The following is a 23084-nucleotide window of genomic DNA, read 5'->3' on the forward strand; positions in this document are numbered from 1 at the left end:
AAATGAAGATCTAACATGGGCTCGCCACTCAAGCTCAAAAACCGTCAGATCACATCTGGACCACGATCTCACCCACCTCCTCACCCGGCGTGATGTCGACGCAGATCCAATTTTTGAGAAAGCCATGCAAGTCATTGACAGTATCACTACCCAATCAACGTGCCATCAGGCCGCCACTGGTCAACTACTTGTTACCTGCAAAACTGTGGGCAATCAGATTGACACAGACCAAGGAAAACATGAATTGCTCGAGCGTGCGAAATCGGTGTACGCCGTGAGACTGGCGGTATGTGAGACTGGAGAAGGCAGGGCAGCCGTTCCGAAAACATGCAAAGCCATTTTGACATTGCCGCGTCACCATCATGGAGAACTGGAACTTGTCAACAGCAAATCTTTGGCGCTGTGTCTGGAAGCTTTAATGTCAGAGCACTATTACTGGACATCCTACAGTAACAGCCGACAAGATGCGACCACTCTATGCCAAGCTGTCACTCTGGAGGCCACCAAGCTGGAAGCGCTACAGTCTTACCAAAAGCTCGCGGAACTGATCCCAGAATTTCGCAATGACTTGCTTGCAAGTCGAACAAAGTGGCTGGAGTTTATGAGGTTACAGGAGCAATACACACATAAATTTCACGAGCTGCACAAGAACGGCCGAGAAGAGATGAGCAGACAATATAAGGAAGAGCTATTGGACTTCTCTTCTGCTATGGACACCGCCAAGATGAATCTGGAAAGTGCCTCGAAAGCAATGCAACAGTCTCTGGAGCATACTGCCTCTGACGTTGGCCGCAGCTATGAGGTAACATCGAAAAGAAACATTGACCAACATTTGTTCTAATCATGTCTAGGTTGTTGGGCACGTCTTGGACGATTTTGCAAGCCTCCGCACAATGCTTGAGGATGCATCAGATTCCATCAGCAGGCTCAGGACGGAAAACGCTAAAATGCAAACCAGAGACATGGCGGAAATTCATCAGCTAGCCATTCACACCTCCGAAGCGCTGCAGCACATCAACACACACGAATTTACGACGGTATGCCTTTTCATTGTTCATTCTACCATATTTTAGCTTTTCTCACACTCACAGAACATTGCCGACATTTTTGCTCATATGCAGGCAGAGATGCAGAACCTCGCTTCCTCCCAAGCAGCTCAATCGTCGAATATGGAACATAACTTGCGGCAGAGCCAAGAGCTTTCAGAAGTTCAGCAGACGAATCTGGACCTTGTTCAACGCCTTACCGCGACTTCTAGCGGCCTTGCTTCTGAACTCGAGACAGCCGGTGAAGCGGCCAGCCGCGTGGCCGACCAAATCGAGGCAGTCAATATTGCGTTGACATTGGTAGAGAATGCATCGTCCAAACTCAGTCTGATTTTTTCAGTCCTTGCGGTCCCAGCCCAACTTGGGGAGATTATCCATCTCCGATTGATGGGGCTGATGGCATTGCCAGCAGTATGGCTCTATCTCCTTGGTGCGAAAAGATGGTCGTACATTTTGACAACATCATATGGTTGGTTTGACCATCGTTTCCTGCTTTTTGAGTACTGACAATATGGTAGTGTTTATCGAGTGCAGTACCTCCTTGCTAGCGGAACATTCTGCCAAAATCTTGCGTGTCAGCCAGAGAGCCAGGAAGGTTTGCGCTTTGAGAGTTTCGTGGCCATGGCAGAATTTGACGAAAGGCCGCCTTATTCTTGGGTCTACGATTATTCTTTTGTTATCATTGAGTTACATCGTGGTGCAATGGCGGCAGGACAGGCAGAACCGCAAAGGTCAATCCATCAGTGGATCTGAAGCCTTCAGGCTACACGATGACAGACGAAGGAGCAACCGGTTGCGCAAGGGCCAACGATTTGAGCCTGTTGCAGACCGATTTCGTCGTGCTGCAACGGTATGCTGATCTTCTATTCCCTTTGCTACCACGGCTATGAATGGAGATGGGGTTTTGGAAGAGCTTGCTCCCATTTGGTGATGAAGTCTGAGTTTTAAGGTTGCATTGAGGCAAATCTTGTACCTACACCTTGGGTGACACTATTTAGATGATGACTGAGATGGTTTGAGAGTTCGCACGACGGACCTACGTCGACAATCTAATCAAAGCCCCTTTTGCTTGACTGGGTCGAACTAGATTTGGTGACAGTCCATGGGCCGTGATTGACGTCGAGGGCTTTGAATAGCCCCCTTTCTTGAAGACTCGAAGACTCGAGGGACTTTTGCGTCTAGAATTGAAGAGTTTGAATCACAACTCCGGTTTGACTGTGGGTGACACGAGTCATGGTCACCATCACAGCCTCTACCATAATAGTCGAGGGTGAGGTCGTGCTTCTGATTGGCTACTCCGCGACCTCGCCTAAGGCCTGAGCTGACAACTCAGCCCTTCTTTTCCTGCACGCAGGGTATTGCTCATGCAGCCCAAGCGATCCCTCGTCCCATTTTATAGCTTTGAGGCTAGTTTACGAGCGGTGAGGCCCTCAGCGCCTCTCTGCCCATACACCAAACCATCCCACTTGAGACTTTTGTCATTCGATTCTCTCGCCCGAATCATTCGCCTTCAGCCTTACTTCCTTGACATAATCACCAATTTTCACATGTTTGTATCTGTCATCCTTTCCCCTGGCTCCGAAACAACTTAGGCCGGTTTCATTTCCGCATCTAGTATCTTCCAATGAGACCTGGTATGACTTTTCCTCGACAGGGAACCGCGTAAACAAACGCTTTCTAGGTCAATCGAGACTATCAGCATAGCCGCCCTAGTGTTGGCGAGATGCACTCCGCTCCTGCGTCGGCATTCCCTATTGGTAGTTCAAGGTCGTATGGCATGTAGCTTCGCATTGGATGAAACCCAGGGACTAAAAGGACAATGCCATGTCGATGGAGGGACAGGGTGGGAGGGTCATGGCACTGAATCTACGTATTGGAATCACACCCGCTCGTGCGTCATGTCCAACGTCGAGACTATTTATACTTTGACTGATAACAAGGCACCATCAAGCATCTATTCCCCAGTAAACTCTGTTGTCAATGAAGGAATATTAACTTTGCATCATCATGTACACAATTCTACTTTCAAGAGTGCTTTTGGCCTCACTACTCTCGCAAATCTCCTTGACGCTTGCCGCGGACCCAGTCCCAAACATCATTCCTGGAGAAACAAATGATCATGGAAAGATTGCTCGATTCAAAAACATTATCGAGAACGAAGTCCAACAACCCACCGCTGATATAATCCTCGACGGTGACGCAGCATGGCGCGAACTATTCAAAGGTGGCCAAAAGTGGGGAAACCTCACCAATGGATTCGGAGGAGGAGAACCCCTGAACGTCGTCTGCTCTCAAGAATGTCGTGCTTGCGCTCAGGGTTGCAACCCCGCCTGTTGTTTGGTGGGAGGCTCCGTCATCACCGTCAGACCAAGACCGGAGGATGAGTCAGGTCGAAGAGGGAATCGTCCCTCAGGAAGCCCATCACGTCCATCACGTCCAGTGAAGCCATTACCACCTGGTATTCCTAGACCATTGCCCAATCCCGATGCGACATGTCCATGTCATTGCGAGAATACCTGTCCGGCTTGGATTCAGGCGATTTGCTGTTTCACACCAGATTTCGCAGATCCGGAGGATTCTGCTTCTATGGAGGCCGAGGCCGACAAATTGGAATTTCAACGCGTCGCCGCCGCCGTGGAACCCGATAATGATTCACAGACTCCTCTGGTGCCAGCACCTCCTCGGCCACTCATTCCTCGACTTCCATGGGTGCCCGAGGCATGTCCCTGTACATGTGAAGCCAGCTGCCCAGCACACGTTCAAGCGATCTGTTGTCTTACGGGAGGATCGCTGAGTAGGAACAGACCTAGCGAGGACAACCTAGTACCTCCGGAGAAAGAAGACGATCACACCACTGTTCCACCACCATCACCAGTAAATCCACACACCATACCCCTCATCGTCCAGACTAGCCCAACATCCCCTTCACCAGACTCCCCAGTGACGATTCTATCCCTGGCGAACCTGACAATCTTCCCCTCCTACATCACCATGGACATCGTCGTCGGGCTGTCACGCACATCCGAAATCAAACCCAACGTCGCAGGTGACGGGGCAGAGATCGCATTGACAGTATTAGTGGGGCCTGATGGGCAAGAAAAGGCGTATGAGCAGAGTTTCGTCGTCGTGGATGGTTCTAACCTTGCAGAGAAGGAGGGTGTGGTGGTAGGTGTTGGATTCTTGAGCCGTGTAGGTGCATTAGAGTTGGCTTCTGGATGGGGTGGAAAGGAGGAAATCGTGGGCGTGCCGCTTTTGACGGGGACAAAGGTTGAGGAGGAGGGAGAGGGAAAAGGTGGAAAGGGTGAATTTACCAACAAAAGAGTCAGAGATGAGTTGTGAAGTGAACTCGTTGTGTCGAGAGAGACGATTGGATATCTATTTGGATGGGAGTCACAAATAGATCGATCATAGCTGTTACGATAGGACTAAGATTTGAGATGGTCAAGTTGGTTTGGTTTGCTGCTGGATGGCATGTCATAATAAGAGCCAGAAACTATGAGTATCTGGATAAGAACATGATAAATTGAACAAAGTAAAGTCTCAACTTTCACTGATAAACCATGCATCTAGTTTCTCTGGTCTTTGACGGAAGTGTTCTTATCATGGCCAAATAAATTACTCCAAGTCATCAAGTCATGATTCTCATTACGCGTAAATGCGAGTCTATCTTCTATATAGGGGAAAGGGTTCCCTAGATACTACTACCTCGCTTAGGCTTACATGTGTGAACTTCAATAGGTTTGGTCAACAAGACCCCTGAAGTTAAGCTCAGAGACAATGGTGATATTGACGAGAACAAGGTCATACCAAGCTCTTCAAGCTGAATCCGTTACGTGGATCCCCCTCGACAGCCACCCTCATAGTCTCACTGGTGATCTTCTTCTCATCAAAGACCGGATGTCCACCATCGGCCGGCTTTAGTGCCGCCTCGTCGGTGGTGCGGTCTCGGAAAGCGTACAAGGCCAGGGCTGGAAGACTGAATCGGAACGCAACATCTCTCACATCCAGCTTTCCAAGAGCTCTGCAGGCAATTACAACAGATGTAATGCCCAAGACGACATATCCCAGACAACAAGCAACCAGGAACGCAAGAGGAAGTTTCGGGACCTTGGCCACCAGCAACGGCGTCCGATTTTGTTCCTGGAGATTCTCGCGTGCTGATAGGAATGGTCCGATGACTCCCAGGACACGTTTCGAATATCCGTTGGCGAACGAATCGGCTAGTTGTTGTGTGTTCTCAGACAAGACGGCCTGAAGAAACAAGTCCTGCACATCGTTGTCGAATGAACTGAAGCTCCCAGCCAGATTGTAACCGTGGAAAAGTTCGGCCAAGGTCCCGTTGGGGGATGGAGTAATCTCATTGATATAAGCGCTTGAATTGACCCAGCTGTAGTCCACCGAAGAGGTGATATATTGACATTTGAGGATGACATCGTAAGTGGCAGTGAGTCCTTGATGTACACCGGGATCTGAGCTCATGTTGACGCCGGCACGCTGTGACACCGCTGCAAAACGAGCAGCAAAGCCGAAGTATACAGGGTTGATCAGATCCGAGTCATCCATCATGGGACCAAGATCTCCAGCACTGTCATACGGGACATTCAAATCTGCGTCCAGGAAATAGGCATACTGCACAGCGGAACCTGGCTTGTACGCAAGGGGAGGCACATCGGGGTCTTCCACTGTCCTACCCGTCGTATCGATTTGGACCATCTTTCCGAGGATGCCCCAGAAGTGGTCGCTGCAGTTAAATTGGCTATAGTTGTCGTTGGAACCCCCGTCTGTCCATTCGCATTGATTCGTGATGGGCTCACAGGTCGTGACAATTCCGACAGTCTCGGCACGGTAATCTCGATAAGTGTTCAGAATAGCGTGTTGAGGAATGATGACAGCGGCCTGAATAGTGTCATTGCTGCCTGGTTGGTCAACTAGAAGAATTTCCGACTCATTGCTAGTGCCGTGATTGAGAAAGAAGATTTCGTTCTGTCCCCTGGCAAATGTATCGTAATCATTCATGGCAACGAGGCCGTTGCGGGAACAAGGGAGACCGAAATTTTCTGAGCGATTGAGAGTCAAACATGCTTCTGAGAGGCCACGGCCGTAAGCCAGCTTTTCGGAGGATACGGAGACACGGTCAAAGGCGATCGTGGAGGTCGTGTAGTGGACGGCAGAGTCGGCAGCGAATACGACACAGGCCAATAAGAGTGTCAAGAAGAGCATTCGAGCTGCTCGACGGAGTACTGGAGGGATGACCACGTCTTTTCCTGCCGAGTAGGAGAAGAAACGCCACAATCTCCCAATCGACGCCAGACACAGGCCTACAAGAAGACTGTACTGGTATGGGGTTGGCAAATCATGCTGGTCAAAGCCGGATGATGATCGAGTCATGACCAGGGCAGATTGAAAGCTGTGGAGATTCATGATGAAGCCTGCCAATAGAGGGGCCATGGTGGAAGCCCAAGAGGCGACGAAGACTATCCGAGTAGCCGAATAGTTAACGAGAAACACGCCCCGATTTTCGAGCAGGTGTGAATTCGAGACCTGGGTGAAAAGGCTCTTGTCAGACTTGACTCTGTAGCCAAGGATCAGCCCAAAGAGGGCCCCAATAAGGAGAGTCATGGGGACAATAATAATGATTGCTGGAAGAATGACAGCCTTTGTCAATGGGAATTTTGGACATGGCTCGTCTTGACATGAAGACGATAGAGAATACTTGGCGGCCGACGGCCATGATGAATATTCGTATTTCGGAGGAAGAGATCGTGCGGCTCTTGAACTGCTCCTGCTGGAGGATTTGGATGGGTTCTCCGTAAATATTGGGTCTCTAGTCCGCACAGACGGACCTGTGGCCCGAGGCAGAAATGCTTGATTCTGAAGATCATCATCGGAAGATGGAATCAGGTTGAAATTTCGGATCGGTCTGCCAGCAGATTGATAGGTAAAGTTGCGAGTTGGTGTTTCAGAGGCCGAGGTGAGGCTGGCACGGCTGGTGACAGGAGTGAGGTACTCCCAGAAAGGATTGAGAGATGACATGACGGAATATTATGACATTGAAATGAAAAACAAAGAACAGAAAGAACAGAAAGAACAGTCTATGTCGAGGATCAGACAGATGAAAAAACCATCCAGTCGTTGCATCAGAGGATTGAATACCAAAGCCTTTGTATACCAACCTGAAGGTATCGTAGTACTCGTATGATTTCATTGATAGTGGGTTGCCTTGCGGTGTGGCACTTGGTTCCGCTGCATCATAGGGTGGGTTCTCCATGACTATTGCGGGTCTTTTTTGATGCATGCTCGTCAAGGGAGTACTTGGGCCGTTGATCGAGGATTAGGGTGAATAGTCAATTCGAATGGACTGGCATGATTCAGCCTTACGAAATGGTATTGATGCTGATGGGTTGAGGGAGGTTTCGGGTGGAGGTGGAATGAAAGAATGCCGCTCGTACATGCATGCATGTGACACGGATTTGGCCGAGATAATCGAGGCCTAACAGCCCACCAGCAGAAGGTGGGTTTACGCATAGGTGTAGGATGCCTGGCGGATGCTTTACAGCCCCCAAAAGCTAAGCCAGGCAGGTTACCTGTGAAAGCCGCTAGGGGTTCCCGAGACCATTCAAGGCCTCTACTCACTGGTTCATCAGCCACAAGTCGATCCCTCACCGACTCCCGGTAGGTGAACACGATTAGTGGATCTAATAACCACCAAGGTCTTTTTGGCGACAAGAGAGGTGGAGCCTACAAGGAGGCGGCGAAATTGTCATCATATTCCGCAGTTTCTCCTATGACGCTTTTGAGAAGGTCAGGGACAATGACTGCTGCGTCGCCTTGGAAAAGCCAGTCTTGATTCGTCAGAGAAGTAGCATCAGCCGGGTCCATGTTGATGACTGCGACACGCGCGCCTTTTTGCCTCGCAACCTGGGTATAACCTGCTGCCGGGTATACCTTGGAACTCGTACCAATCACGAGGATAAGATCGACCTTGTCAGGCTGGTCGAACCAGGCTGAGACACTTTGTACCACATGCTGAGGCAGAGACTCACCAAACCACACGACCCCGGGACGCAGAAGATTCTTGTTGCACTGGGGGCATTGTGGGAGCTGTTGTCGTGAAATTTTAGGTATAGGGATTGCAATGTCTGAGATGTCAGCGCCTTTGAGCAGGGCATGCTTTTGCTTTACAGCATCTTTCAATTGAGCATCTGGAGCCTGGGCTGGATCGTCAGGTAGTGCCAAGGCAGGGACGATTGGATCGTTGAAATCGTTTTGTCGATGGTAACCGCAGCCATATTCGTCCCAGCACTTGACGTCAAATAGATTGCCATGCAGGAGCTTGAGTTGGTCTGGAGGATGGCCTGCACGGGGACTGAGACCATCAACGTTTTGACTGAGGGTAATGAATTGGGGATTGCGACGTGCCAATTCTGCAAGGGCCAGATGGGCTCTGTTGGGTTTGGCATTCAGGGCCATGTGCCTCCTGTAGCTGTAGAATTGCCATGATAAGGCAGGATCACTCTGAAAGGCCTCAGGAGTTGCCAAGTCGGTGGCATCATAAGTACGCCACAGACCACCAGCACCCCGGAATGTGGGAAGACCACTAGAAGCAGAAAGACCAGCACCGAGAAGTGCACAGATTCGCTTGGACGAGCGGAGGTGATTGACAAAGGAGGCAACGTCGGTGGAGGGCATTTTGTGGGTGTGAGTCGAGCTCATATTAGAACCTTGAGATATGAGGATATAAAGTGGCGGCCACCTGGCAAATTCGCTATTGGTCTCGAGTCAGCTTGAGTCTAAAGGCAAGTGATTGAGTTTCTTGCCTGGGATTTGCGTATGGTATGTGCTACGCTGGTTGCACTTAAGAACGGGGTAAACGTGACCCAAAGATTGGATGTTGTTTGATGCTGCATGATGCTTCTCAAGCGTTGGCCAGTGTAAAGGTGGGGGATTGAGTTTAAGAGGGAGTCTCCCAATAGGATGTAAAGCCGTTCAAGGGTGATCAGCATCATTCCACTGAATGGTGGAGGGGCGAGTAGCGAGTACTCCGTAGCGAGAGGGAGGGGGAAGGGAGAGGAGAGGGGAGGAAGACGAAGAAAAGTTGGCCCTGGCTGCGTTGGGTTCTGGGTTCCCGCATGCATGGAACAACGAGCGTAGGTGCCACTGTGGCAGTCGTGCCTGCCCTGTGAGTGCCCAAGCACCGTTGGTAGCCCGAGGCCGCACCTGCGTTAAAAACTCTTGCCATTGGCGCCTGCCACTCATACCACTTTATCCCCTCCTTCCGCATACCTTGACATTCCCTAAATCTTTTAATCGCCGAACAAACACCTTTTATCATCATTCTGCTATCTCTCTACTATCATCTTGTCCCACGCTCAACATAACACCATTGCCTACTTCATTAACGACTATCTCCCCTCAACCCAACTCCGTACCCAGGCTGTCCTATTACTACCTTCAGCCTTATCCTCCCGTGCCTTCTAACCTGCCACCACCACCTTTGCCCACGGTCCAGTGACTGCGGCAGCGATACCGCCCTTTTCGCCACCAATGTTCCTACCTATTTCACTCCATTTTCGACGATAACCCACCCTCTATTCCATGTCATCAGACACGACAATGTCTCTGACATCAAATTCCCGTCCTGGACGGCGGCGTGTCAATGTCCTTCTCTACCTCACCGACAAAATTGGTCCAGAAGTCCTCCCATATCTCATCCAGAATCCTGATGTCAATCTGCGCGTTGTCTCTGAGAGTTCTAAGCTTGACTTCCAACGACATGTCAGCCCTTTAGTCAACCTCGACGACGTTCAGTGGTATGAGAATACTCCTCAAGACCCTTATCGAAACCAAGCAAAGATGCTAGGGCACAGACTCGCCAGGTGGTCAGACTTACTTTGCGCCGTTATGGATGCTGGCATGATTTCTCTCATGCTCGCTGGCTTCACCTCCGATGTCATCCTCCATGTCCTCCGCTGCTGGGACGTTTCCAAGAGAATCACCCTCTTGCCTGAACTAAGCGTCGATCAATGGAATCACCCCATGTGGAAAAAGCAACTATCCAAGATCCATCGTAAATGGGACTGGGTCCATGTCTTGACCCCAGCCCTGTGGACTTATGCAGACGACCCATACAATCATTCTCAACCAGGCCCAAATCCTCTTGGCCCTGAAGCCGACCTCGAGATCCAGTGGCAGTGGGATGGTCCAGAGGAGATCCTCGAGTCCATCCAAACCGAAGCCCAGACCGTCCTCCGCTCTTCTCGCCCGAAACCCTTCTCATCCATTCCTCACCTGTCCCCCGTCAATTCGGAATCTTCCAAACCTCGCCTTCCCATCGAGATCTGGACCATGATCCTCGATCACCTCGGCGACTGGGAGTTGGCCACCGCCCTGGGCATCTTCACTCACATCCCCGTTCCTCACGAGTGGCGACCCTTAATTCCTTCTTCCCTCTCCACTCGCCGCTCCCTCGAATACACCATTCTCACCCAGCCCATCTCCCAATTCAAAACCTGGTTCACCGCCAACACTACTACCCAACCACCAACAACTCTCTCTCAAACCGCCACCAGACTCATCTTTCGCTTCAGCATGACTGAATTCCTCACCTATCTGGCAATGCACCAGAAAGACATTTTCTGGACCAGTTTCGGTGTCGCTCTCCTACCTCATAAAGCCTCTCTTATATATAACTCTCCCACCATACTGCAGTGGTGGCGTGACTGTCCAGCCGTCATCAAGAAAGAATACGGCCATGAAGCCATGGATGGCGCTTCCCGTGCCGGTTTCGTCGAAGTTCTCGATTGGTGGCTCAACTCTGGCCTTAAGCTCACCTATACCGAAAAAGCCCTCGAATCTGCTAGTGCAAAGGGCCACGTCCAAGTCTTGGAGTGGTGGCGTGTCAACTCGCTGAAGCTCGCCGGAACTCCATCCGAGATGCCCCTCAAAGTCGGCAAATCCATTCTCCTGGCTGCTCAATCGGGCCGCACCAATAGTATCGAATGGTGGGAGAATAGCGGGATCCCCTATGCCCATGAAGACGGTGTCGCCCGGCTCGCCTCACAACACGGCCACGTTCCCGTTTTGGAACTCTGGCACAGCTTCAAAGGCAGTAAAATGATTTTTGACAATCAAGTCCTTGTCGGTGCCACCAAGAATGGCCACGCCGACGTACTGCAGTGGTGGAAGGAAGTCAGCCGCCGCTCCGGTTTAAGAGTCGAGTACAAGACCTGTGATATTGAGGAAGCTATGGAAGATGCTGTGGGAGGCGGCGGCGAGTGTGAGGTCAGAGAGTGGTGGGGGCGCAACGGTCTCAATCTTGGAGTCGGCACTGGCGAATGGATGCGTGTCAAGACCTTGTAGATCGGGGGACTACTTCTACGAAGCATGAATGAACGAACCAACGATGACGGCGTATGTTTGTGTGATTGTTTAAATATGGAGTCGACACCTCAGGTTGTCGTGCAACACCCCTGTGCGATAAGTGAATTGAGTCATGATATTTAGCAGGCACAAATTGAACGGAGGGCAAGGACCTGGATATACCATACTGTATTGACTCGGATGTGATGGATGACGACAAAGGATCAGAATCTCCCTCTAGCTTCATAATTCGTCACTTATCGCGTCTTCCAATTGTATATGTAATTAATCAATTTGATTTCAATGTTTCCCTGTTCCCTTTACAGTCTCTGCTACTGCTCTCTTTCCACGTTTCGTTATTGCAATTGGAATTATCATTACTAACTTCACCACGCTCGCTTTGGTACTGTCATCTTTCTGTCGGTCGGTCTTTTTACCAATGCCAAAACACTCATAGCACAACCAACCCGCTTGCTTATTGACTAATTGCCTTGTAATGTCTTGCTTGGTCTTCAATTCATGAGCTCGTTCGTTGATTTTCAGGTTGATTTTCAGGTTTCGTCGGCGCCATCTTTGCGCGTGCAAATCACCTGGGTTCATTTCATTCATTCATACACATGCATCCCGTCGAATTCGATTCTTCGGAATGCAACCACCCACTTCCCTCATTGCCCCCCTCCCCTGAATTCCCTCGGGGAACAATCGATCTCCCAACACAAGAAGAGAAGGAGAAGAAAAGAAGTAAAAAACAAGCAGGAAAAAGATGAAAACCCCTCCTCGACGGGAGAAGACCCAAGTCCAACAACTCCCCCTAGAAACCCTTTCAGCCTCCCCAACGCCTTGCACTGGTCTAGTAGTACCGCTCATCCGTCCAAAACTCCACCTCCACCTCCAGCTGACTCTCACTTGTACTTGAATCGCCCTCCTAAGGGCTCGTCGAGACATAATCGTCCTCCTGTCCACTGACTTCGGCGAGATCACTGCTGTTTTCTTGCCATTCAGCTGTGCTCATCGCCTCGGCAGAATTCTCTGCTTTGCTTCGCAATGCCGCCATGGTTTGCTGAAGATCCACCAGTCTCTCTTCATCTGCTGGATCTTCCGCGTCGAAATGCAGAGAACATACATCCACCACTTCAATCATTTGATTGACCTGTCCTGGTTGAATGGTCAGATCATCCCGGCCTCGGTTGTTCAAAAAGGTTGTCTGCACAAAAGTGCAGCATCCTACCGCAAGCTCCCTTACCAGGTGCCGTAATCGTCTGTATTCCTGAACATCCTGACCATCCGCGCGTTGGAGAGGATTGAACAGGTATTGTCGCAAAAGGCCCACGGTCGCCAATTGCACATTGGCATGAGGATCCAGGGGTGCCGCGAGGAATGTTGGGGCCCAGCAGTGAACATGATTGACAACCACCTCAACCAAAAACCCTCGCTCGTGGCCGAGGTTGGCATTCTCGACCTGCAGCAAGGCCTCAACAAACTCGTGATAGTCCCGGCTATACTCCACTCCGACTGTCTGAATGCTGTCTAGAGTTCCTTGAACAAGGTCCATCGTCTGATCATCTGACGTGCAGTGTTGAACGAAGACCAGCGCCGGGCGGAGGAAGTTCACCGCCATGTTGATGAGTTTGTCGTTGAGACCTGCAAGGATCACTTCTTTGACAGGAACTGCAAGAAGTCGATCGCGTGAAAAACACTCAATGATATCATCAATGGCAATGATGTTGGTCCTTCCTGCAAGGAGACGTCTTAGCCACTCGAACTGTGATGGCACGTTGATAATCCCGAGGATCTCGAGCTCGTTTTTACTCAAACCAATCTTTGGGTCGACGATGCGCACCTCTCCGCTAGGCATGAGACTAAGATCAACTCTAGTCAAGAGATTGACCAACAGACGGAAGACGATAGAATGATTGAAGGTTCGGTTCTTGTCCCTTGCGTTGAGGTAAGCCGAATACCGAGCTTTGAGTTTCCTTGAGATGGGATAGTCCACCGGGCTGTTCAGGTGAACCATGGCCATCTCGTAGCATTTTTCGATGAATCCTCCGTTGAGAACCATTGCCAGTTCATCGTCACCCAGCTTTTGGATTCCATTGAGAATGAAGAAGTACTCGCCCCAGCATCGTCCATTTTTGCTCACCACATCCCAGAGTCTTGCCAATTGGCTAACGCAGCTCTCCAGCCAATTTAGGTGTTTCTCTGACAAGGAGTCCTCTTCGTCATCCTCATCGTCATCCTCATCGAACTTCACATTCATCCGAAGGTCATGCAAGCGGCTCGCTGTCGTGGTCATTAGACCCGCAAAAGCCTTTCTGACCACCAAATATGGGCTTCGCACGATAACGTCTTCGAGAATGCGGGGACCTTCGAGCCACTCGGCAACATACTGGGTACACCGAGGGCATTGTTCGACACAAGCCTGGATTGATTTCATCGTGTCTTCGACGAAAGGCAGATCTTTCCACCGAGAGGATACTTCTCGTATGTAATCCAACACCATTTCTAACATGTTTGTCTCCAAGGTGTGTTCTGCACTGCATTGCTCGCTGTGTGCTCTGAGACGTTCGAAGAGCTGGAAGATGAACTTGGCATGTGTCCCATCCTGAGCACAATACGACCGAAGATAAAGCTCATTTGTTTGTGCGATGTGTCGGTCCATCGAAGATGGGAGCGGTAGTCGGATCGGGTTGACGAAATCGTGGGTATGATAACGTTGCGCAATCTTGCTGATGCTCGATGTTCGCTGGTAGAAGAGCATGTACGCATTGTAAAACTTGGGTAGATTGTAGTACGACTCCGTAACACCACCAAAACATTGCTCCCGCATCTGCGTGGCATCGAACGTCGTCACGTCTTGATCATTGAACTGAACCCACGAGTCCGCCACATCTTTTGCGGACGGGCGCTGTCGGATGTATGAATAGTAATGACCGGAGTCTGCCGTTCCTGAATGGACAATGATGCCAGTCAACTCGAACTGATCTGGTTCTTCAGACTGATCGTCTTCACTGAGTCGAGCCAATGTGTATGGTGCCATGTCCAAAATGTCCGGGAACCGAAACTCGTCGTTCACCTTGGTGCGCATACCTGTCATGATGTCGTAGTCGAAGCGCTTGAGGTTGAAGATAAGATGGTCAGGAACCTCTTTGAGACAAGAGCGCTTGACGGCATCCACGTGTCGTCCACAAGAGGTGCACGAGTACTTGTTCTCTCCCTGTAGGACCTCACCTTCGACATAAGCGCGTAAACTGTCTTCCAGCTTGGCTTTGCCTTTGATCTCGACTTGAACAGCAGAAAATGGTTCGAGTCGTTCGGAAATGTGCTCGCACTCTCTTGATTTGATCTGCTGGACCAACTGCCCACCATATATGGACTTGAACACATCCCTGTATGGTCCATCGATTTGGCCCTCGAGCCGATCAAAGAGCAAGTTGAAGAACTCATCCACATCCATTTGTACAGATACATCGATTTGTTCTCCGTCATATGTTGTAATCGCTTCAACAGCAGTCACAGGATCGACACATTTCTCGTACGAGTTCTGCATAAAGGCAAATACCTTGGCAAGCTCGAGAACAAGTCCTGGTTTGGCGCGATCCAGGATGCGTGAGTTCAGGAAGATCTCGCGGAATTCAACGTTCATGAAGAGCTGCGAAAAAAGAGAATTCAGGTAGCAGGTGTTTGACAGGTTGCGCAAGCCAGCGTAACCAACCTCTGTCCGAAGTTGCTGTCGGTCGTTGCCCCATAAAGGTTCGAACAAATCCTGTGGCAGGAGATCATCCCCAAGTTTAGCGATGACCACCTGAAAATCATCAGCTTCTTGACACAATATCAACACTAGAGAGTATAGACTCTCTCTAACATTACTGTCAAGCATAGGTAGGTTTGTAGTGCCCTGGATGATTCCCTTGCTTCCAGAGAGTGGCGGAAACAAGAATCCAGTGATTATGTCTTCAATGAGCTTGGTACTGGGAGGGAGTTTGTGGACTGCATTTAGCAGCTTACAGCATTCCAGGAGGAGTTTCGCCAAACCTGCCACAACAAAGTCTGCCAGAGGTTGGCCAACGGTTTCGATATGCTGGTGATCCAGGAGTATAGAACTCCAAGTCTTGAGGTATTGACTCAAGGCATCAACGGCAAAGGATTTCCCGATTCTCTTGATGATGGAAAGCATAGATTCACACATTTCTCCACTGGTCTGGGGCTGGAGACATGCGACCGGAAGAATTTCGACCAGTGCAGTCCAAAGGTGTGATAGACACGCTTCAATTGAAGTGGCAGGGAATCGAGACCGAGGAGCTCGAGGATTGTTGACTTTGAGAAGAATCTTTGAACCAGCCCCGCCTGTCAACATGAGTATAACATCAAGCAGAGTATGCCGGACGTCTGGTCGTACGTCGTTCACAATGGTCATGAGAATGTTTTGAAGCTTGTTCTGAAGATCAACGCAGTTCCATACGCGGTCATCGTGCAAGCTTGCCTCGATAAATGTTTCTAGAACCAGCCTGGCCATTACAGAGGCCGATAAGTCAGGATCCACGCAATTGTTGTCCACTGCAAAGGAGCATAAGCGTGTGACCTGGGCCACAAAGTCCTGGTGGTTTTGAATGTATTGTAGAGAGTCTCCCGTGGGAACCTTGGCGCGAAAAGCCAGAAGAAGAGCTTCCAAAAGACTGTGCACAATCGAGTTACGTAAAGAATCCTGGGCAGGGCTTAAGTCGAGACTGGGAAGCGTACTGGTGATGACCTGTACACCATACACGAGAAACCTTGCGTCTGGGTCTGAACTGAAAGACTCGTATTCGATACAAGATCTTAGGGCGCGGGCGCAATAGAGCAGCTTGAATGGTTTCTCGGGAGGCAACACGTCGGCGGCGGAACGCGTCATCGAACGGACCATGCTCACTACCTCAGTTTGCGCAGAGAACAGGCTGAGAAAGCTGTAAACTTCCCTGGCTAGTCGTTCCTCGGAATCCAAAAGTCCGTACAACTCGTCGAAATGATGCATGACTTTGGAGTCAACAGGCGAAGACGCACGTGCCGAGCGCGTACGAATGACCTCAGTAGAGTTGGGGTCCTTTTTGACCATCAATAGACCAGTCCACATTTTCAGATCATGCAAGGTTGTGTTCTCCTGCTCGAGGATTATTTTTTGCCCGATGTGGAAGACGGTGAATTTCGAGAAGCCGCTGGCATCCGACAAATATTTGTGGAGTTCATCGCCCGTATTGTCGCGTCCAGTACTTATTTTCTGCATCCTTTCTGAGACATGCTTGCTGCCAAAAATCTGGATGTTGAGGTCAAGAGTTTCGCCCTTTTTGTTTGGGAATTCAGGGAAACTTGGGACCGGACTGGAGATAAGACCATAGTGTGGATGGCCTTTGATGGCCTCAAGGAACTTCCGAAGGAATAGTAGAGAGCGGTCAAAACAAAGCTCCTCGGCGCGGACTTCGGATTCAGAGGCGATGACGACGATGGGTTCATCCTCGCCTAGCACAGTTCCGTCAGTGAACGACTTGAGTCTAGATGCTGATGCAATCACTTGTTGTACACAGCGATCGACAAGCGAAGCATGGGTAGCATCAATGGTTGCTTTTGACTGTCTCATGATAAGATCATGGTCAAGGTACTGCTGGATGATGTAGTCGGTGGCTTCGTTCTCGATGGTGTTAGGGGGTGCCTCGAGCATGACCTTCCATAAACGATCCATTCCAGGTATAAAGACCACGCCGTCACTCGGGGGGTTCTGCTGGTGTGAGAGATTTCGCGAGAGGTGTCTCATCGACAACTTCATGAACTCCAGCAATGGCTCGCAGTAGTCCTGAGGCTGTAAATGTTGCATGTGAGTGTTTATGATCCGGTCCAAAACAATGTTGTGGTCATCAGGGGCTCTTTCCCGGAGTGCGTTGCATAGCGTGGTCCAGGATTTGGCGCGAACGGAGGGCAGGACTTGTTGAGATGTGAAGAAGGATTTCCAGAGGGCCTCGATCAACTCAGGAGTGAAAGTGCTTGGTAAGCGGAGAATAAGGCAATGCAAAGCCCGCGCCCTGATCTCGTATATCGTCTCGGTGACTAAGCTTGGGCATGTAGGATCTAAATTATTGCCGATTTGAACGATTTCTTCCACGAGAGCGGAGGTGAGGTCGAGATCTTTCACCAGGGCCGATAGGTCGTCTTTTGGAAGAGTCTGGACCAATGTACCGAGTACGAGCAGATCACCTCCCGCAAATCGGTTATGAGCCTTGACATCTGAAGCAATCTCACTGAAGATGTTGCGTACCTCGTCATCATCAATCGAGTTTCCGGCTTGTCCCAAATTGACCAAGAAGTTCAACTGTTGGGGAAACTCGCGGCGAATGATCAACGAGTAATCCAGCAGCAGGTTCTCCTCTACTGCAGCCTCTCGGAGAAGTCGAATGCATAGCTGTCTTGTGACCGCGCCTATTGGTAACATATTTGGGTTTGGTCTGAACCCGACATTCGCTCTGATGCTGTCAAAGAGCTGAATGATGAATGACACGATAGTTTCATCGAGACGCTCAAACGGGAACGCGCACAACTTTTGACAGATATAGTACTCTGCCGCAAGGCTGTAAACATTGAAACACGTCCGTAAGAGGTTAAAAACTTCATGAACAGTTCGGATGTCTTGGCCTTCAACAATGTGTTTCCAGATCTCGTCCGTCGTTGAATCAGAATATGTTCCAGACACACAGAGAAAGCCGACCACATTATGGGCGCGTCGAATGATCTGTGGATGAGAATCGACTCCGACTATGTATTCAACTAATCGGGTTTCTTTGATGAAATTGGCGAGGAAGCGGACCAATGGATTCGTTACCGCATTTGAGGGCGTTAGTTTTCCGTCGATGATGTGGTTGAAAACGTAGACGAGGTCAGCGGACATGATGTCGACGCCAAACACCCGAAGTTCCATTCGACCATTAGTGATGAACTTTCTCAAAGTCTTGAATTTCCATGCATATGGCATCGTACTAGGGAGATCTGTAAGATCAGAATCAGCAAAGCCGACACCTGCCGAAGACACGATGTCCTGGCCGATCTGCGGCACTTCGACCGCGATTATGATCATCATGGGGTTGATAAGCTCAATCAACTTGGGAGCAGTGTCGAGGTTGAGCCAAGAAAGCTGCTTGACAACCGCGTTTTGAAGAGCGGCGTCGGCATTTAGCAGTATCTTCTCAGACACTTTGCGAACATGGTCAATTTGAACAGGGCGCGGTAGCTGGACATCCAAAGGAGGAGTTATCGCGATTCGCATGACGTGCCATACTGCGTTCAAGACGTTGAGATACTGCCGGAACAGATCTTGGCGTTTAGCAAGCTTTGAGGACAGGACAAGGAGGAAGTTGGAGGCGGTCGTTAGCAAGTTAATGCCGGCGGGGTCGGTGACTTTGTCCACGATATTGATGTGGAATCGTGCAATATCAAAGGCATGGACACGATTAATGGCCTCGTAGAATGGAATCGGAGTCTGCAGAATCCATATCAGGGGCTGGAGGTATGGGGCACTGGCGGTATTCAAGGTGCGCAGGCGTGTAAGGTCCGAGTCGTCTTTCAGACGGCTCAGCATCTGGATATCGTGCTCCATGAGCAATTTAGTCAGATGTGCATATGCCACAAAGAAATCGACCAAGTCCTCAATACGAGCCCTTGCGGGTGGACCGGTTTGTCGTCGCAGAAGACCTTCCACTAGGCCAGGAACACGGTTCCAGAACTCTCGGTCGTCGTCAAGTAATATGGCAGGGAAGTGTGTACATTTCGACACAAAGTCGGTGAGCCAGTTTTTGACCAAGACAAAGATTTCACCTTCTTGGCCGCCAGCGTGTTGAAAGATATCCTGTATACGGATGACGGTACGACTGGCATTTCCAGGTGCCACATCAGCCGCATATGGAAAAGTGCGATAAACATGACCGGGTTGAATGGTCTGGGAGAAGAGAGGGATGGAAGCAGAACCGCCAATTCGGCTGGTCCATCTTGTGTGAGCTGGGTCTTGGTCATAGTCCTCGATTTCAGCAACCTCGATCTCGGGACTCTTGCTGGGAGATGATGAGATGGAGATGGTTTCAGGAATATCCGCAGGTTCATGGCTGGTCGATTGTGGGGTGTTGACATCTGGAGGAGTGTCGCTCGAGGCGCTGAGTTGATGGTCAGAAGATGAGCATTCCACGTTGGGCATGTCTCCGCCACCGGATTGCACTGCTTGAGTGAGAGACAAGGCTGATAAAGGACGGGTATTGATGGTGACTTTACTGGTTGGGGAGAGGACCGTAACGGAAGGTGGCGAGGATTCAGATTGAACAGGAGGAGTTTTGTCTCGTTGAGGTGTCTTGTTGGGTCTTGAGACAATTTCTGATGTGGAAGGTGCAGCTGGACCGGCAGACACGTGCAGATCAGACATGACTTGTGTCCCATCCAACTTGGAGTCACTCAGCCTTGGGCGTTTGTGCTCATGTTCAGGCATGCCTGAGTCTGCAGTGGAATCACTGCGATTCCGGACGGAAGAGTCGGAAAGTGTGTTGGGCATGTTAGATAAGTGACATCTGGGTGTTTGCCAGACAAACTGTCAGAACTCTCAGTCGATGGGGTTTGGCAGGGACACAGGTGAAGTCGTGGTTAAGATCCACGAGGCAGATCAATGGCTTGGCGCAGAGGCAGCAACAGTTGGATCTCTGGTTAGGCAAACAGGCTGAGAGAGGGAAAACGCCGACTTCTGCCGCGGCACAACGCGACGTTCGTAGCCAGGTAAAGAATGAGGAAGATGAAGAAGCGGCACAAGGGCTTCTTTGTAGTCTGATGGGATTGAGTTAGGTGGAGATGGAGTGGCTAGGTAGAGGAAGTCCGAAGCCCACAAAAGCCATGTTCCTAGTGTGGAAGTGTGGAGGGAGGCGAAGGGGGTTTAAAGGATGGGTGTAAGGCGGGGCAAAGGATGTCTGTGTTTGACACAGGATAGGCGCATCAAAATGATAAGATCAATCAAGATGAGGTGTTAAGGTAATGCAGGAGATTGAAGAGTTGCGGTACTGTGATAATGGACAGTTGAATCTGGGAGAATTGATGACGAGGAAAATGTTTGTGAGGCGTCAAGTGTCAAGTGTACCTTAACCTATACGTCCAGAGTACTGTGCAGTTTAGGAGTACTAAGGGAATAGGTAGTAACTACAGGCAGTAACTGTTGACCAGGCTGCAGTTTGACCTCTGGCAGCAAGTTAAACTTCAGGAAATCGGAGTTTAGGTACTCCGTACACCACGCAGTTCAGGGAGTTTGGCAAGCCTACTAAACTACTTCCGGGCTGGCGCCTAAAGCGAATGGCCCTGATGGTTCGAAAGCGCATACGAAAAAGCTACATGAGGTGCGCACCCAGGATCACGAGTCACGCACCTCCGTCGTCACGCGCTGGACGCGTTAACCTGTCGATCTCCAGTTAAGAAAAGGTTCAATAAATTTCCAGTTCTTATCAAAGATTTACTTACGGCTGTATTATGCCTTGGCTTGCCCATAATCACTGACCACTCTGCGTTACGCTCTTCCAAGTAGGCATCAAGACAAAGTGGCAACCATGGCTAAGTAGCTTGCACCGTAGGCATTCACCGCCAGCGAGACCAAAACTTGATCTCGAAAGTTTGGGGTTCGAGCAGATGCCCCGCCAAGCCAACGTCATTCAACACTGGAAACTTCCTGGCCACCTTGGCTCCCCATTCCATCAACCATAGACACGCCATGAGCAAGCAGAAACAGGCGTACGCTCTTTCGCTACCTTCTGACCAACCAACATGGTGGGCTTGAATCCTTAGACTCTGCACGGATTGGGAGACTTGAGACTGACTAAATTTAGGCCTGTTATCGACCCAGACGAGGAAGCTGCCATTCTTGCTCTGCTCCTCCCAATATTGCGAACTGTTGGTGATCATCGACGTCGCCACGTCGAGATTAAGGAGCAAAAGAGAAAGACAAGGAGTGCAGATTCCCAAGCACTGGCCGAAAGCCCTAGACGTTCTTCTGCGGTGTCAGCCAACATCCAAGACTACCTAACCATTGGTTTCAATAGTACCACTCAAAAGCTTCAGAGTTTTTCTGCGGCTCGTAGGCCACCTGGACTATGTAGGAGCCCCACAAATGGCGATGCCGCAAGATCTGCAGGTCAGATTGCCGCGGTCTTTGTTTGTCGTGGCTGTCTACCAGAGATCATGACTTCATCGCTGCCTGTATTGATCGCCACAGCTGCTCCTCGAGAAACTCGCGCCAGGTTGATCGAGATATCGCCTCAAGCTGAGGCCGAGATGGCGCAAGCCGTAGGCTTGCCACGTTTGGGGATGCTTGGCCTCGAGGCTGGTGCTCCTGGCGCTGAGGCCTTATTGCGGCGTGTAATGGAAAATATCCAGGTGATAGATCTGCCTTGGCTTGACTTGAACTCGACTCCCTCATATGTCGCAGTCCAGCTCGAAGACGTCCAGCGTTCGATGGATCGCAAGCAGCCAATTAAGAGAAAATAAGAGGCACGCCAGTCACGCATTGGAGAAGACGATTTTCCCGCAGATATCATGCCAGAAGAGCCGTGGCAAACATCAAGGAATAAACGGTATTCGCACAGGAGTCTTGTCGCGATAGTCAACATATTCTCTGCCGAAAAAGGACACCAGATGTCGTTCTTCATCTACGCCAAGAATTAGCTCAGCCTCATATCCCCAGTAGACAAACCTACAAGTGATTCTCCGCTTGAAGAACTTCCAGAGTATGACCGCATACAAGACCAAGCAGATCCGATTGCCCAGGATAGCCTGTGTGCCAATGCCCCACCAGAAGAATCCAAAGTAACTCGGATGTCGCAAGAAGGAATAGACGCCATCTTTGACCAAGACATGGTCTGGTCGTTTGTTCCATTGCACGACGTGGTTGAAGTTGGTCTTGGCTTGTCTCATGGCAGCACTTCGCACCAGCTGCCCACCAAGGACAAGTACGAATCCAATGCTCACAGGGACTACGGTCGGGACGTTCAAGAGCCTGAATTGAAGCCACTTTGGCGTCCAAGCCGAGCCCAGTGAGTATCTCAATAGCAGTTCAGCCATTGCAGTGGTATGAGCGGTGGTGTAGGCGTAGCCGTTTGATAGCAGGAGAAATGATGAAATGCGTGCCTCTGGAGGATTGTAACGGGCAGTGGAGTCGAATTCCATGTAGTGGAAAATTGCCAGAATGCCGATAAAACATGGGGCTCTCCAAAGGCCATGTTCATGAATGGCCAATTCCAAGGTGAGTAGAATTGAGAGCCCCAGCGCAATTCCTAGACCGAAGGCCCGAATAGAGATCCCTGACAGCGACCGCTTACCGCCTGGTAGGTAATATGGATGGACATATAAAGTCGATGTATATGCTTGCGTGGTTTGCGGAGGTGACCCGTTCTGGCGATTATTAGCACTGCGCCGATGAATCTCCTCGCGTGGGAATTCGTGAATGATGCCTGGGGAGCTGGCATCCGAAGCCGTGTCAGACATATGGGCAGTCACTTGTCCTATCAAACCAGAGACAATTAGGACAATCGAGAGAATGACAGAAAGAATGACATTTTCTGGCTTGTTTAATCGCAATCGCAGGAACTCAAGGTTGTCCAAGGCTAAAAGAGAGAGGGTGAAATATTCAGGAGAACAATCGTAAGCGTA

General features: G+C 50.2%; 7 protein-coding genes across 8 annotated transcripts; 3 read left to right on the top strand and 4 right to left on the bottom strand.

Annotated features, from left to right (window-relative positions):
• Window positions 1–3053: 3053 nt before the first annotated feature.
• On the top strand, window positions 3054–4385 carry PV10_06493 (uncharacterized protein; the record flags this gene model as incomplete). The annotated part of the gene is made up of 1 exon (XM_016371294.1): window positions 3054–4385. The coding sequence occupies one exon, from the start codon at window positions 3054–3056 to the stop codon at window positions 4383–4385; it is 1332 nt and encodes a 443-aa protein (XP_016223587.1).
• Window positions 4386–4747: 362 nt separating this feature from the next.
• Window positions 4748–7237, bottom strand: PV10_06494 (uncharacterized protein). Its single transcript, XM_016371295.1, has one exon. The coding sequence runs from the start codon at window positions 7077–7079 to the stop codon at window positions 4848–4850; it is 2232 nt and encodes a 743-aa protein (XP_016223588.1). The 5' UTR covers window positions 7080–7237; the 3' UTR covers window positions 4748–4847.
• Window positions 7238–7784: 547 nt separating this feature from the next.
• On the bottom strand, window positions 7785–8735 carry PV10_06495 (uncharacterized protein; the record flags this gene model as incomplete). Its single annotated transcript, XM_016371296.1, has 1 exon — window positions 7785–8735. One exon carries the CDS (start codon window positions 8733–8735, stop codon window positions 7785–7787), a length of 951 nt encoding a protein of 316 aa, XP_016223589.1.
• A 656-nt stretch (window positions 8736–9391) lies between these two features.
• Window positions 9392–11703, top strand: PV10_06496 (uncharacterized protein). The gene has a single exon (XM_016371297.1). The coding sequence runs from the start codon at window positions 9642–9644 to the stop codon at window positions 11403–11405; it is 1764 nt and encodes a 587-aa protein (XP_016223590.1). The 5' UTR covers window positions 9392–9641; the 3' UTR covers window positions 11406–11703.
• Window positions 11704–11718: 15 nt separating this feature from the next.
• On the bottom strand, window positions 11719–20529 carry PV10_06497 (uncharacterized protein). The gene has a single exon (XM_016371298.1). It carries the CDS (start codon window positions 19954–19956, stop codon window positions 12331–12333), a length of 7626 nt encoding a protein of 2541 aa, XP_016223591.1. The 5' UTR covers window positions 19957–20529; the 3' UTR covers window positions 11719–12330.
• Window positions 20530–20810: 281 nt separating this feature from the next.
• On the bottom strand, window positions 20811–23037 carry PV10_06498. 2 transcript variants are annotated; one of them, XM_016371300.1, is made up of 4 exons: window positions 22133–23037; window positions 21482–22084; window positions 20904–21426; window positions 20811–20840 (listed from the first exon to the last, which is right to left on the bottom strand). In XM_016371300.1, the coding sequence occupies exons 1-2, from the start codon at window positions 22917–22919 to the stop codon at window positions 21996–21998; spliced, it is 876 nt and encodes a 291-aa protein (XP_016223593.1). In that variant the 5' UTR covers window positions 22920–23037; the 3' UTR covers window positions 20811–20840; window positions 20904–21426; window positions 21482–21995. The 2 variants fall into 2 exon arrangements, with proteins under 2 accessions (XP_016223593.1, XP_016223592.1); XM_016371299.1 differs by having other exon boundaries at window positions 20904–22084.
• Window positions 21073–21994, top strand: PV10_06499 (uncharacterized protein). The gene is made up of 2 exons (XM_016371301.1): window positions 21073–21206; window positions 21266–21994. Exons 1-2 carry the CDS (start codon window positions 21151–21153, stop codon window positions 21921–21923), a joined length of 714 nt encoding a protein of 237 aa, XP_016223594.1. The 5' UTR covers window positions 21073–21150; the 3' UTR covers window positions 21924–21994.
• Window positions 23038–23084: the final 47 nt, after the last annotated feature.

The sequence above is a fragment of the Exophiala mesophila genome, assembly GCF_000836275.1.
Source record: "Exophiala mesophila strain CBS 40295 unplaced genomic scaffold supercont1.4, whole genome shotgun sequence".
Classification (NCBI taxonomy): Eukaryota; Fungi; Ascomycota; class Eurotiomycetes; order Chaetothyriales; family Herpotrichiellaceae; genus Exophiala; species Exophiala mesophila.

Bases quoted from the DNA above. Each gene is read 5' to 3' on its own strand.
- PV10_06494 (XM_016371295.1), bottom strand. From the start codon at position 7,079: ATGTCATCTCTCAATCCTTTCTGGGAGTACCTCACTCCTGTCACCAGC.
- PV10_06496 (XM_016371297.1), top strand. From the start codon at position 9,642: ATGTCATCAGACACGACAATGTCTCTGACATCAAATTCCCGTCCTGGA.
- PV10_06497 (XM_016371298.1), bottom strand. From the start codon at position 19,956: ATGCCCAACACACTTTCCGACTCTTCCGTCCGGAATCGCAGTGATTCC.
- PV10_06499 (XM_016371301.1), top strand. From the start codon at position 21,151: ATGAGCAAGCAGAAACAGGCGTACGCTCTTTCGCTACCTTCTGACCAA. The intron at 21,207-21,265 runs GTGGGCTTGAAT...GACTAAATTTAG, and splicing joins CCTTCTGACCAACCAACATG to GCCTGTTATCGACCCAGACG.
- PV10_06498 (XM_016371300.1), bottom strand. From the start codon at position 22,919: ATGTCTGACACGGCTTCGGATGCCAGCTCCCCAGGCATCATTCACGAA. The intron at 22,085-22,132 runs GTAGGTTTGTCT...TTCTTGGCGTAG, and splicing joins CTTCAAGCGGAGAATCACTT to ATGAAGAACGACATCTGGTG.